This window comes from Dreissena polymorpha, chromosome 5, assembly GCF_020536995.1.
Source record: "Dreissena polymorpha isolate Duluth1 chromosome 5, UMN_Dpol_1.0, whole genome shotgun sequence".
NCBI lineage: Eukaryota > Metazoa > Mollusca > Bivalvia > Myida > Dreissenidae > Dreissena > Dreissena polymorpha.
This window is the reverse complement of record NC_068359.1, coordinates 10,750,326-10,766,276: the sequence shown is the minus strand read 5'-3', so window position 1 is coordinate 10,766,276 and position 15,951 is coordinate 10,750,326. Positions and strand designations below refer to the sequence as shown.

Sequence of the window (15,951 nt, the reverse complement as noted above, 5' to 3'; positions counted from 1 at the left end):
CAAGTGCAAAATGCATTTTAAGAACATCTTTAAACATATACGACTTACAAAAACTTTTTTTAAACAAGCAAATTCATTTAATTGATATCCCCTAACAAATACATTTTGTTTAGGGATGGGTGCAAATCCCTTGATATACCTATCATCCTTAAAAAATAAAGAAGTGTAGGGTAATTGTTTTTATTCATTACAATTCCTCATTGATATCTATACACCATTGAAGTTTCATTTTGATATCTTACATATTGTCTGAAATATAGCCCTGAAAAGTTTGTGAAAGACGGACTGAAAGACTGACAACAACAATTCTATGTCCCTCTGACTTTGGCAGGGGATAATAATTCAAACAAATAAAAATGAAGATTTAGGAAACATAATATTTGTGTAGTTTACTGTTGCATGTGCGTTTTAAATATCCCCAGACTAGTGACATGTTAAACAATGCAAGAATTGCATGAAGGCAATTTATATTTTTGTTACATTGAGTCCATAAGTTGCCATTCGAAACAAGATTGTATCTACTGTTACTGAACAATACTTTATATATTATTGTAACTAGATAATTTTAAGTAACAATTTTAATTTTATTTCTGTGCGATATTATGGTGAGATTGGACAGATTAGGTAATATTCTTAAAATCCAATCATTCTGGGTCAGACCAACATCCCCCTACCTGTGAGATGTAAGTATGAGGGTACGCCCACTGGCCCTCACGTCAGAGAGCACGTTCCACAGCTGCCTGCGCGCACCAGGATCCATACCCGTCGTAGGCTCATCCAGGAAAATGAACGGCGGGTCCCCAATTAGGGCTATGGCTGTGCTCAGCTTCCTCTTGTTGCCACCGCTGTAACAAAATAGAGCCAATGAATGCTTTGTTGAAGGTCCTCTTGTCTCTACCAGTGTATCAAAATACAGAAAATGAATGCTTTGCTAAAGGTCCTCTTGTTTCTAGCAGTGTAACAAAATACAAAAATGAATGCTTTGCTAAAGGTCCTCTTGTCTCTACCAGTGTAACAAAATACAGAAAATGAATGCTTTGCTAAAGGTCCTCTTGTTAATACCAGTGTAACAAAATACAGAAAATTACTGCTTTGTTATAGGTTCACTTGTCTCTAACAGTGTATCAAATTACAGAAAATGAACACTCTTGTCAAGGTACGAATGAAAAAATTTCTGAAAGCAAAAATAATTTTCATAACTGTTTTATAATTTTTATTACACAATCACACATTTTCCTACTGTTTCCATCACTACTCACATAATGCAGAGAATACAAATATTCACTATTACCTAACATTTGTTTGATTTGAGAACCTATCTTGTAAAGCTGACTTTGTCCAACACAACAATTTGTCAATTCTGTCATAGAGGAAAATAATCTAGCATATGTGAAAAATACTACCACACTGCATTGTTGTCAATTAACCCATTTATGCCTAGCGTCTAGAAAAAAGGCCTTGGCAAACAGCGTAGACCCAGATGAGACACCGCATGATGCTGCGTCTCATCAGGGTCTGCGCTGTTTTCTTAAATGAATTTCTGTAAGAAATATTCTAAATATAGAAATAAATATACTAGACATCCCTAATTTTGGAAATAAATTGATCCAATTTAGAAGGATGGGAGAGTCCACTAGGCATAAATGGGTTAATGGCAAATAACTCAGACCCGTGTGGACTTCAGGAGATAAAAAAAATGTCTCTCGTATCTATACTTATAGTTAGGACACGTTTGATTATGCAATTTAATTCTTTGAGAAATATTGAAAAACTTGCTCCACAAATTTACGTTTAAAAGGGACTTGCAGACCAACCGACAACCCAATAGACTCTAATCAATACCCTCTCAAACTTTGGTTGCTGGGGTTCTAATATTTTCACAAAGAAGCCTACCTATAAAACCCTGTTTCTTTGTCTGCGTGTTTCTGCAGCATCATGATGTTGATCAGTCGCTCCACAATGCCACTGATCTGTGACTCCTCGATGCCTCGCAGCCTGGCGTACATGTAGAGCGTCTCACGGCCTGTCATCTGGTCTATCAGGGCGTCAAACTGCGGGCAATAGCCCAGGTTTTGTTGGACCTTTAAACATTATGAAAAAATTACAACCAAACGTCCAACTGTGGGAAATAGCCCAGGTTCTGTTGGACTTAAATACAATGAAAAAATTTATGACATCATCTCTTATATAGGGAATGAAAAATTTAAAGTAAAATGTTATATTGTCGTACATTTCTAGAAGGGCCAAACAACTGAATTCCATATTCATGACATTATCTCTTATATAGGGAATGAGAAATTTAAACTAAACTGTTACATAGTCATACTTTTCTAGAAGGGCCAAAACTGAATTCCATATTCATTACATCATCTCTTACATAGGGAATGAAGAATTTAAAGAAAACTGTTATATGGTCATACATTTCTAGAAGGGCCGAACACATGAATTCAATGATGGTATTGTCATGTATTAGACATGCACACTGTCAATAATGGTAACATACATGTAGTCATATTGGCTTGGAAGTGCATGATTTCTTAGAAAAGAGTTCAACCTCATTGGGGTTATGTATCAATAAAATATGTATGGCATTTTTTAAATTGATTCTTAAGAATTTCTCCAAATATACCATTGTTACAAGATACATTTATGTTGGAGAGATAAGAGGTAATATACAAAATATGTGTCAAACCTGACAAGTTTTCTACCTTCTTTATGTTACTCTTCACTGAGTATTGATTCAGGTATGCATTGCCTGATGTCAGAGCCTCATCTCCCGTGAGCATTTTAAAAGTAGAAGTCTTCCCAGCCCCGTTCTGTCCCAGAAGTCCAAAGCACTCGTTCTTTGGAATCCCACAGGAGATGTTCTTTACCGCGTGAAAACCCGTGTCGTATATCTTGTCTACATTCTGAAACGAGACAGTCATTTGGAATTAGAATATTTAAAAATAACATTTATAAAAACTTTTAAGTTCATAATATCTTTAGTAGAATTGTAAATTTCAACAATTAGAGCTATTTCACAAACGTTACATATGTACATATACAACTTTGACTGCTATTTTCAAGAATAAATAACTTCAGATAAGTGTCATGCAATTCCTCACTTGAAGCTGATGAAATGAGAAATGTTGAAGTTGCCATTTCATGTATATTGTGTATCAAGCTGTATTTAAGGGCAAATTGTGTAGAACAATTATGATGGATAACAGGTCTTGCATATCTGCACTTCATGGTGATGAAGTTTCAATTTAATGCTTTGAGAAATGTGGAGGTATTTTGCTCCACAAATGAGTAAAATTGTATGCAGAAAATACCGTTCAAAAGAGCGACTCCAATATACCCACTGGTTAAGCATTCAACATGTCATCAACAGTTACAATTTGACAAATTGCAACACCCACATTTTGATTTCTAAACAAGCTTTTTTCTGACCTTTATAGGAAAAATTACTAGTTACAGTTTGGGATTGTGAAATTATGTTGTGAAATTTGTAAAATTGGGATAATAATTGTCATATATTGCTCTTATTTGAAGGAGTTTATATCTGAGAAGGTATTTATTTGCAAAATATACATTTGAATTTGAGGAAATTGCATTAAAAACCAGAGATTGCCAAGCAATATGGTCCCCTACCAGCTCAACCATTGTCAGAAATTCCACCATTGTCAGATTTTTTTAATTATATTTGTTGCCATAGCAACCAGAATTGTTGACGTAGGAACAAAATGAAATGACGTGCATGATGTCCATATTGCCATCTATCCATGTTTCAAGTTTCATGAAAAAATATGAAGAACTTTTAAAGTTATCGCAGGATCCAGAAAACCACCATTTTCAGCAGTATTTCTAGTCTATTTGTTGCCATAGCAACCAGATTTTTGACGTAGGAACAAAATGAATTGACATGCATAATGTCCATATTGCCATCTATCCATGTTTCAAGTTTCATGAAAAAATATTAAGAACTTAGTAAAGTTATCGCAGGATCCAGAAAAGTGTGACGGACAGACTGACAGACAGACTGACTGACGGAGCGCAAACCATAAGTCCCCTCCGGTGAAACGTGAAGGGGACAAAAAAATTATTGTAGTGAATTCACTATTATATTGTCACTTTTATTTGGACAGATTTTTTTAAAATATCACTTTAACTCGCTTGGCAAAAGAACAGATATTCTGAACTATGAGAAAAGTTTCAAAAAGAACTACAGCAAACACCAACAATTGAACTTTCAGCATAAGGGAATTCATCTCAACCCTTTCCCACTCAGAGGCATAGTGAAAATGGCTATGTGCAAACAGCATAAAACCAGAACATCCTGTAAGTAACTCGCAGTCTTTTCAGGTTTTCTGCTGTTTTCTGCTGAATCTAGTGAGACAGGTCTTTAATTAAATTAAACTTTCTAAGGGACTATTATAAGCGTAATAATACGTATCTAAGTGGTTAAGGTTTAACCAGATATTTGCAGGGGCATAATAAGTGTCTTGTTCTGAGAAAATTGGGCTTAATGCATGTGCGTAAAGTGTCGTCCCAGATTAGCCTGTGCAGTCCGCAATCAGGGACGACACTTTCCGCTTTTATGGCATTTTTAGTTTCAAGGAAGTCCCTCCTTGACGAAAATCAAGTTTAAGCAGAAAGTGTCGTCCCTGATTAGCCTGATGCGGACTTCACAGGCTTATCTGGGATTACACTTTACGCACATGCATTATGCCCAGTTTTCTCAGAAGGCGGCTCAATTAAAATTGCATATGAGCCTCTGGGAAAACCAGGCTAAATGCAGGTGTGTGAAGTGTCATCCCTGACTAGCCTGTGCTTAATGCAGGTGCGTGAAGTATCGTCCCTGACTAGCCTGTGCTTAATGCAGGTGTGTGAAGTGTCATCCCTGACTAGCCTGTGCTTAATGCAGGTGTGTGAAGTGTCATCCCTGACTAGCCTGTGCTTAATGCAGGTGTGTGAAGTGTCGTCCCTGACTAGCCTGTGCTTAATGCAGGTGTGTGAAGTGTCGTCCCTGACTAGCCTGTGCTTAATGCAGGTGCGTGAAGTGTCATCCCTAACTAGCCTGTGCTAAATGCAGGTGCGTGAAGTGTCGTCCCTGACTAGCCTGTGCTTAATGCAGGTGCGTGAAGTGTCGTCCCTGACTAGCCTGTGCTTAATGCAGGTGTGTGAAGTGTCGTCCCTGACTAGCCTGTGCTTAATGCGGGTGCGTGAAGTGTCGTCCCTGACTAGCCTGTGCTTAATGCAGGTGCGTGAAGTGTCATCCCTGACTAGCCTGTGCTTAATGCAGGTGCGTGAAGTTTCGTCCCTGACTAGCCTGTGCTTAATGCAGGTGTGTGAAGTGTCGTCCCTTACTAGCCTGCGCAGTTAGGGACAACACTTTTGGCCCAGAAAGGATTTTAGTTTACAAGAGACTTCTCTAAACAAAAACTACCATAAAAGTGGAAAGTATATTCCCTGAATAGCCTTTGCCAACTGCACAGGCTAATCTGGGGTGACATTGCACACATACAATCATCACTGTTTTCCCAGAACAAGACTTATGTTCAATCTGGAGAGATCTGCATTTGCAGCAACGTCTCCTACCTTCAGGATGAGAGAGTCAGTCTTCTGAAGCTCCTGTGCAGAGCTTGCATTGATCCTCCGTGCCTCAGCAGCCACGTCACTGTCCTCCTCCTGACCTTGAAGGTTGACCTGTGACCCCACAGAGGCCCGCATGCCGCCGGTCAATGCATTCTTGATGCGAGAAAGAATCCCGTATTCAGCCAACAGAACAATGGCGAAAAACACAACGCCCTGAAAAAGTAAAACTAAAATTGCAATACTTATGGCATCGGCAAAACAAACATTGCAATATATTTAAATAATTGTGTTTTTTCATAATGTTGTTTTGGAGGTCAGCACACAAACATAAGCTACATGTGTTTTGAACCAGTGGGGACAGTGGTCTAGTGGTAAGATGCTGGGCTAGGGATCGAAAAGGTCCCTGGTTCGAATCCTGCCCAGGCACTGGATTTTTCTGAGCAAAAAATTAATCCCATGCTTGCTCCTCTCCACCCAGGTGTACAAATGGGTACTTGTGAGGGAAGTAAGCCAATGTGCCATGGATGCCTGGTGCGCCATATGTTAACGGACGACTTAAATCCCAGTGATCAGGGGGGTTGATTGTGAAGTCGGCTGAAGATGTATATCGAAGCAGACTATAAACCGCACCTTTAACCTTTAACCTTTTTTTGAAAGGAATTCAGTATTTCTACACTATTTAGGGTTTTATATGATAAAACTTACATTTTTTGCAATTAAAAATGGATTTCTGAAATATGAAATATACAGCAGTATATTGTTAAGTGAGAAGATTGTAGCAAGATACACCATGGGAAAACTATATTGCAATAAAAAACAATATACTAGAATATTGTTGCAGCCCAAATTTGTAACCTCAGAGAATGTTAGATTCACCTCAAAGAAAGATGGAACCGTAGAGAAAGATAACAAAAATATCCGTGAAACTGATGGATGCTCCCAGGACCAATGGACTGTTGATTACAAGAATTGATTACAAGAATAGTTACAAAACAAGAAATGTGTTTGTCAAAAACACTATGTCCCCTTCTGCGCCGCTTTGACTTTTTGTTTGACCTTTGACCTTGAAGGATGACCTTCACCTTGACCTTCCACCACTCAAAATGTGCAGCTCCATGAGATACACATGCATGCCAAATATAAAGTTGCTATCTTCAATATTGCAAAAGTTATGGCAAATGTTAAAGTTTGACCAAACAGACCAACGTACAGACCAACAGACAGGGCAAAAACAATAAGGGGAAATCACACCACGAAAGATGAACAGGCAATAAGCACATGAGAGGAAAGGCTGTATTGTGCAATAAATTGACACTTGGCAGGATAATTGTGTGACCAAGAACTTAGAGCTAGGGACACAGGTCTCACTAAAAATGCATTGTCTCCTTATGTTGAATATTGGTGAGAAGTTCCTCACGAAGTTGAAGTATAAACAATCTGTTTAATGATAAAAGATGGACCTGTATGCGAGACATTGACATTGGAGCTAGAAACAGACACACACTGTCATCACATATAAACATTAAAATAAGTGATATCATGATATTTTAAAGCAGCATTATGCATTTGTCAAGAAAAGCTGTATAATGGCAAAGTTTGACATTGGCACCCTTAAAACAGACCTTGACCTTTGAGCTAGGGACACGGATCTTACAGATGACACCTTATCTCCACATGTTGAACATTTGTGGTTGCTGTTGCTGTTTCAGTCAACTCAAGCTGCAGATGCTCAAATGTGACTTTTAACCTCTAATTGTGATTAGACATACAAACATACACCCAACCATTGTGACTTTAACCTCTAATTGTGACCTTCACACAAACATACACACAACCATTGTGACTTTTAACCTCTATTTGTGACTTGAAATACACACATACACCCAACCAATGTGACTTTTAACGAGTAGTTGTGATTAGACAAAAGCGCCACATGTGATTAAACTTAGTCTTGATCTGAAAGTCATGCAGGTAGACTAACACACAGAAATTCAGGAAAGAGTCTGAAAGAGTTCCTGTAAAAATTCTGTAGGAGTGTTTTTTAGAGAAAATTGTTCAGTCCAAGGACCATAACTTTGCAAAAAATCAATGGACCTGAAAAAAACTTCAATTTGATCTGTAAGTCATGCAGGTAGACTAACACACCAAAATCAGGTTAATATCTCAAAGCAATTAGAGAAAAAAAAAAGCAGAATGCCAGACAGACGGACGGACGGACAGTCCGACTGCTATATGCAACTCTACCAGGTGCATAAAAAACAACATGTTACCTGGATGGCCATGAAAAGAATCTCCCTGCCAATGCCAGGTTTCTCCCATTGCAGGAAATTATCGTAGTACGTGAAACATGTGGTATCGTCACCCTCACCACAGAAATCTACAATCAATGTAAAAAAACAATTGAGTCACGTTCTGAGAAAACTGGGCATAATGCATGTGCGTAAAGTGTCATCCCAGATAAGCCTCTGTAGTCCGTACAGGCTAATCAGGGACAACACTTTCTGCCTAAACTTGATTTTCGGTAAGGAGGGACTTCCTTGAAACTAAAAAAAACATAAAAGCGGAAAGTGTCGTCCCTGATTAGCCTGTGCGGACTGCACAGGCTAATCTGTGACAACACTTTACCCACATGCATTTTGCCCAATTTTCACAGAACAAGACACAGTTCATTACAACTGGGAATTTCTATTTGTTTGTTTGCTTAGTTATATTTTTGCCATTTTCATCAGAATTTCAGTAAAATTGTTACCATCAGTTAACCAACTCATGCCTATCCCAGGTTAGCTTAATTACTTAACATTACCAGTAAACAATCTCAAGAGAGTCTATATAAGTACAAGTTTTTTTTATGTTTTCTTATGTTCAAAATCCATGAATACAAAACAGTGTGTTTTTTTTGCATTTTAAGAATGGGGTCGGGTCCCTTTGGATTGGGAAATTTGCGGCGTTTTGACTAAAATGGGGAAATTAGTGTTGTTGTTGTTTTGCTTTAAATGCTTCAAAATTGAGAATACAAGTGTTTTCAGTATTATATTTACTAAGGTTGAACAAGGATGGGAGTTAAACAAAATATTGAATTTTTTTTGGAAACCTTTCATTGGTAATTTTTAGCTCACATTTGGGAAAAATTTATACTTTTTTACAATTGGGAATGGGGCTGATTAACGGACCCGATTTTGAATGAAAACAAGATGCGTTTGTGAAACACAATGTCCCCCTATATGACGTTTGACTTTGAAGGATGACCTTGACCTTGTGAAGGATGACCTTGCCCTTGACCTTTCACCATTCAAAATGTGCAGCTCCATGAGATACACATGCATGCCAAATATCAAGTTGCTATATTCAATATTGCAAAAGTATTCATAAAAAAAGCGATTTGGGCCACATATATTTGACCTCTGACCTTGAAGGATGACCTTGACCTTTCACCACTCAAAATGTGCAGCTCCATGAGATGCACATGCATGCCAAATATCAAGTTGCTATCTTCAATATTGCAAAAGTATTTATGAAATAAGCGATTTGGGCCACATATATTTGACCTCTGACCTTGAAGGATGACCTTGACCTTTCACCACTCAAAATGTGCAGCTCCATGAGATACACATGCATGCCAAATATCAAGTTGCTATCTTCAATATTGCAAAAGTATTCATAAAATGAGCGATTTTGGCCATATATATTTGACCTCTGACCTTGATGGATGACCTTGACCTTTCACCACTCAAAATGTGCAGCTTCATGAGATACACATGCATGCCAAATATGAAGTTGCTATCTTCAATATAGCAAAAGTTATTGCAAAATGTTAAAGTTGGCGCAAACAGACAGACCAACAGACAGACCAACAGACAGACCAACAGACAGGGCAAAAACAATATGTCCCCCACTACTATAGTGGGGGACATAAAAAAAAAATTGCAACATGATGTAAAATCACAACTAGTTTCAGAGCTTATCAAAGCTTATCAACTGACAACTGCCCTACTTGAATACACAAGTTATATCACCGGGCTTGGGATCAAACTCACAATGCTGGCAAATGTAGTCCAGGGGGCCGTTTCATAAACTATCCTATGACAATTTTAACTTACGAGAGAATTTTGTAATCGAAATAAATAAACAAACTAACTTGCCATGCTCATCAAAAGTATATGTTGTTAGAGATGCCAATGAAAATTAATAAAGTAATGAAAATTTATAATCATATGCTATGGACTTAAGCAATTAAGCATCTTTGAAAAATGTGTACTACGATGTTTATTGAAACCATCCCCAGCACTCTACTAAATGAGCAACCAGTCCATATCTATTATAACCTAGAGAGTATGAAGGTTATGAAATAACAACTCGTGCAGAGACTTATACATTATGTCAAACAATATCTCAGCAATTCCATACCTGGAAAGCAGCAAGGGTTCGTGGCATTCGATCGTCCAGCAGCAATTAACTTGCAGACGGTTTCCCGTACGGGCCCACAAATGTCTTTATAGCCCGAGTTAGTGTACATGTCCATCAGAGCCAGGCCAAGGTCGTAGTTGGGGAAGATGATGATGAAGATGATCTCCAGGGCCTTCCCGATAGCTTCTGTACCCAGGAGGGGGATGCTGAGGGTGTAGGTCGCTAGCAGGAATATCAGACCTGTAAGGATGTTAGTAGTGATATCAGGGCTTTTCTCATAGCTTTCATACTCACCAGTGCAATCCAAACTATGTAAGTATGGAACAGCAATTTAAGACCTGTTTGAATTTCATTATTTTTCCAATCAACTCTGTACTCAGGTCTCACAAGCTGCCAAAGAAAATCTTAACTTAATTTGTATTAAATACTAACTACTTAGGATCAATTTTTACATGAAATCCTGTGTTTTTTATTCTTACCACAAGTGGAAAACACTTAATGAATCCATTCAGCATTTATATGATTATATAATTAATGAGGCATTTAGGAGAATATTTAGAAATATCTTAGAACACCCTAAAATATTGGAACTACAATGTACTCTGTTTTATTTCTTCAAAATCCAAAACTGCTTAAAATAGTATATGAACATATAGGAATCCATTGAAAGAATAAGAACACACTTAAAATTTAATCACTGTTCCTGATAAATAAAGTTTTTTGTAAAATTGATTTAACAATCTCCCAAAAAATATATAATTTAAAAAAATATATTGTTAAAAAAGAAAATGATGTCTTATAAATTGCAATTTAATTGCTTTTATCTGGAGCACAGTTTTACACTTAATTTACTACCTAAAACTGTCAAGACTTCAATACTACAGTCCAAACTTTGTTAGTAGATATAAGGCCAGAAAGTTATTATTGCCATTTTGCAAAAATAGTGTTAGCCCTGATATTGAATACCCACCGGACAGAAGATTTATCATCGAGACCGCCACCATCCCTGTAGAAGGAACGTTGAACAGGAAATGCAGCATGTAAACAAACGGCAGAACTGACCATCCGTAAAGCAAGAAGATCAAAAACACGATACCCAGTCTACCGTCGTTGACGTACGCATCTGTTCCGAAAATGGCAAACAAGATCATTATAATGAATACGGGTACCAGATAATTGAACATGTCCCAAACAAAGCACGAGAGCCAGTATGCGAATGGTCGCACTCCACTGACTGCCTGTAAGTGTTTCGCTCCAACAGATCGTTCTTTGATGAGGAAAATGATGAAACTTGTCGCCATGAAAGCCATTCCAAAGAGAATTGAGATAGCAATTGTGAAGGCTGTGCCGTTTGTTGCAAAGAAAATCCGCCGCACGTTGTCAGACTCTTTTTTCGGCAGAGGGTGGTTTGTGACCTCAATGTTTGAGGTTGGGTCAAACTTTCGGAGGATTCCGTTCATCATGAACTGCAGCGATATGGCGATTCCATGGTATGGTTGACCATTGAAGTGTGCTGTGGCCATGACTTGACTTCCCTGTTTGTCAAAGTCCGATGCCACTATGTATCGTCTGTAAAATGTTGAATAAGAATAATGTAATAACCACTGACAGAGCTGAAAAACACATAGGGCCCAATAGACCATTAAATTGTATAGTGCGCTACTGTATTTTTTTAGAACTCATATGTTCTCTATTTGAAAGAATTTTTCTAGCTATCAGACATAAACAAAAAGTTGTATATACAGACCATATTACAACCCAACAAATGCCAAACATTTGCATATCAATTTATCCCCTCTTAGTTGAAAAGAAAGGGGAATAATGAATGATAATGTTTATTGACACTCAGTAATCAGATGGAATCTTAACTTGGGTTAAATTAATTAAGTTTTCTGCTCAGATGAATTAACAAACTTTTACATCATCATCAAAATTAACATAAAACGCAGCAGCTATATCTACCTGTTGAACGTAGAAATCCCTTGATCTTCTTGAACGGCCTTAAAATAGTCATTGAATGTTGGATACGTTGTTCGATCAACAAGATCTGTGTTTCCAAACAAGCTCTTGTAAGCATCAGCATAACTGGTGGTGGTAAGGTCAGAGTTGACACCCTTACTGTAGGGCACGGTGTATTGCTTCCAAGGATTCATATTCAACACAAGGGCCGGGTCATCGCCAACATCTGGGATTGCTTTTTCGACAGATAGGGCCAAGATGGTGAAAATAATCGGAAGCAGAAGTTGGGCCACTGCGATGGCAATGTTTCGTGTTGCATGGATGAATTTCTTGACAAGCATTCCATAGAACTGCTGGAAAGCGTACACGGCCCCGGTGTTTCTTCGGATGCCTTCATTGTATGCTGAAAATAGCAAAGTGATAAAAGTGTCTTAATGTGCAAACAATTAAACTAGAATGGCTTATTACTCGAAAAAAAATCTTTATGTACAAATCAGTTTCCCACGCAAAATATGTTTCAGATGTTCTACGAAGGTGGTATGCCAAAAACATAAATACGACAGAAATGTAAATCTTAGTTCTATATCAAGAAATCACATCAATCCATGAAAACCCCAATCTGAAGGTGTTTTTTTTTTTATAAAAAGGGGTCATAACTCCAGTTGTGTTGAAAACCTGCAAATCAAAACATAAAGTTGCCCAAGTTCACCTGGTAAAAATGTGTGTTAAGTTTCAGCCCTTAAGCAGTAATACTTATTGAGTGACACGCAACACAAATATTTTAAAGGGGCTACGAGCGACAGTTGTATGGAAAAGCCTCACTAATGCATTCCATACAACGGATAATACTGTATCCTTAAAAATCTCCCCATGAGAGCTATGTTCTCACGAGTGCTAAATATGTCATGTTTTGCTTAAAAAAGGGACATAACTACAGTTATATTTAAATATGTAAACAAAAATATGGAGTTGTGCAAGGTGTGCTGATTAATTTATTTGCAAAATTGTATTCATCTTATACCAAAACATTTTTTTTGTTAAGTGCAAAACAAAGAAGTGGAACAGAGAATAAGACGAATCTGCATGCCCCTCCCCTACCCCACCCTCGCCTTCATAGAGTGGGGGCATAGAAAGGGAAGAAATCAGGTGAAAGGATAAGTAGTAACAGTCTGTGTAAACATTGTCTCACCGATGTAGTTCACAATGGGTTCCTTCAGGTGTATAACAGTATCTGGGGGTGGATTGTAGACGTTCTGGTACCCCACAGCAGTGCCGTTCTTGGGCCCTGACAGAGAACTGAAGGATGGGGAGCCAGGCTGAAAAATTAACATTATCAACTTCAGACAGGTTCTGGGAAAACCAGGCTTAATGCATGTGCATAAAGTGTTATCCCTAATTAGCCTGTGATGTCCACACAGGCTAAACAGAGACGTCATTTAACGCCTCAACAAGATATTCTCTTAAGACACTTAATTTAAACGAAAAACACCATTAAAGCTCAAACTAACATCCCTGATTAGTCTGTGTGGACTGTGGACTGGGTTGCTGACCCCCTAGCACAGACATATAAATTAACACCTGTTTGAACTTTACAACACAATTTATTTCTTAAATCTTTATTGACCTCATAGTCCCTTACTAATCCACAGTATTCGTTGGAGTGTATTCCATAACGTTTGGCATTTTGCTTCTCAATATCTGCGAACGACTCTGGCAAATGATTGCAAATATGGTCAGCACTTGTACAGTGTTCAATTAACCCTTTCCCACTCAGAAGCAAAGTGAAAATGGCCATGTGCAAACAGCATAAAATAAGAACAGCCTGCGAGTAACTTGCAGTCTGTTCAGGTTTTATGCTGTCTGCTGCTCAACAGTATCTAGGGGTTGGAAATGAAGCCTTTAAAACTTGAATCTAGTAAGAAAGGTCTTTAATTAAATATAACTTTCTAAGGGACAACAAAATACGTCAAAATATGTATCGAAGTGGTGAAGGGTTAATAAAACATTACCACGGTGTCTGTAGTGCATAATGTTTTCACATGAAGCATCATTGCAGATGGCAGCTTACCAGTATAGTACACTTAACCCTTCAGATACTGGTATTGCTTTATGATTTATATCCACATTTTTATCTTTTGGTTCCCATTTAAGTTTGTTATTCACTGATTTCTCAATCATCCGGACTTTATAGGAGTCGTTTGTTCTTTTAATAATCTTCATCATCTTTAACAACAAACATATTTTCAAAGGCTGATATTAACTGGAAGATTAGGAAACAACAGCTAATGACATCCCTCTTAAATAAATACTGTTATTGTAATACATGGATAATAATGCCAGTATAATACGCAGATTGATTAAATTGGATTTTTCAAGCCTCACAATTGGTGGTACTTGCCTCACCCAAAATTGTTTTCACCAATTTACGCGAATGTAAGATATGCAGAAAATCATACCCCTGCATCCATCATGGTAACCTTTAGCATAAGTCTGTCAATGATATGTGCCTTATTCAGTAAATTCATGCACCAATAGCAGTCAGGCCAAATGTAAAATACCACGAATTCTACTTAATTCCATCTGTTTCATATGAGGAGAGAGTAATGAAAGTTGCAACTTAGATTTGTTTTACAAATTTTCATTAGTTTTTCCTTTGCAACCTTAATTTTGAGTACAGACTTTCAAAGTTTTCACTTTAAGCCATATTAAAGCAGTATAGTTAACATTCATTATTCAATTGTACTTTAAAAATTCATTCATTTAAGAGTCACATGCACTCTTATGTTGGGACGGCATTAGGACAAATGATATTTACAGCACTTGCGCTTCATCCCTTTTCAGTCTTCCTAGGGCTAGATCTAGACCTACCTTAGTGTTAAGTTCCACAGGGGTTACAGGGTTGTCTACCTTAATGTTTTGTTCCACAGGGGTTACAGGGTTGTCTACCTAAGTGTTTTGTTCCACAGGGGTTACAGGGGTTGTCTACCTTATTATTTTGTTCAACAGGGGTTACAGGGGTTGTATACCTAAGTGTTTAGTTCCACAGGGGTTACAGGGTTGTTTACCTTAGTGTTTAGTTCCACAGAGGTTACAGGGTTGTCTACCTTAGTGTTTAGTTCCACAGGGGTTACAGGGGTTGTCTACCTTAGTGTTTTGCTCCACTGGGGTTGCAGGGGTTGTCTACTTTAGTGTTTTGTTCCACAGGGGTAACAGGGGTCGTCTACTTTAGTGTTTAGTTCCACAGGGGTTACAAGGGTTGTCTACCTTAGTGTTTAGTTCCACAGGGGTTACAGGGGTTGTCTACCTTAGTGTTTTGTTCCACTGGGATTACAGGGGTTGTCTACCTTAGTGTTTTGTTCCACTGGGGTTACAGGGGTTATATTGGGCAGCAACGTTGACTTCTCCTGAAGTGCTTCTTCTTGGTAGTTTGGGTTGTTGACATTGAGATGAGGCATCGTCACATCTTCATCTGCCACTCCCTCACCCACCCTTTGAAAAGGAAACAATTGTCCATTGTAGTTAGAAAGTTATATGAGTAAATGTTCAGAATAATGAAAATACTGAAATTCCATTCAAAGCACCCTGATCCCATAATTAACATCAAAGCGCTGAAGGCACTCAAGTTGTTCGCTTTTGCATAATCTTAGATGCACTTCAGTTTTCAAAATTATGTTATAGCTTTCTATTTCTTAAGTTTGAAATGAATACAACCCATTCAAATTTATAAAGAGTGTTTCTTAAAGCACAGGTCAATCAAATGCTCAAGTTTCAATTTTCTTAAAGCACAGGGGGAGATGTGTGTGCACTGTTTATCCTCATATTTATGTTATACAGATAGCTTCGACAAAATAACACCAATAAGTCTCTTTTTTTCACAATTGGCTGCTGCACTGGCAACCATCTTTAGAATTTTGTTTCCTTGCTAAAAAATAACAAGCCTATAATCATGTACATTTTCTGTTATGTGTATCCAATACTGTATCTATTTTCTTTAATTATTGAGCAACA

General features: G+C 37.8%; 1 protein-coding gene across 1 annotated transcript in view; it reads right to left on the bottom strand.

The window, feature by feature from the left end:
• Nucleotides 1–15,951, bottom strand: part of LOC127880581 (phospholipid-transporting ATPase ABCA3-like) — an 89,944-nt gene that overhangs the window by 5,148 nt on the left and 68,845 nt on the right. Inside the window, exons 16-25 of the mRNA XM_052427894.1 lie at nt 15,288–15,432; nt 13,133–13,259; nt 11,947–12,346; nt 10,955–11,553; nt 9,985–10,224; nt 7,851–7,957; nt 5,584–5,793; nt 2,709–2,909; nt 1,894–2,081; nt 675–845 (exon numbers count right to left, since the gene is read on the bottom strand). Of these exons, the coding sequence (XP_052283854.1) occupies nt 675–845; nt 1,894–2,081; nt 2,709–2,909; nt 5,584–5,793; nt 7,851–7,957; nt 9,985–10,224; nt 10,955–11,553; nt 11,947–12,346; nt 13,133–13,259; nt 15,288–15,432 (2,388 nt within the window). The remainder of the gene's footprint in view (nt 1–674; nt 846–1,893; nt 2,082–2,708; nt 2,910–5,583; nt 5,794–7,850; nt 7,958–9,984; nt 10,225–10,954; nt 11,554–11,946; nt 12,347–13,132; nt 13,260–15,287; nt 15,433–15,951) is intronic.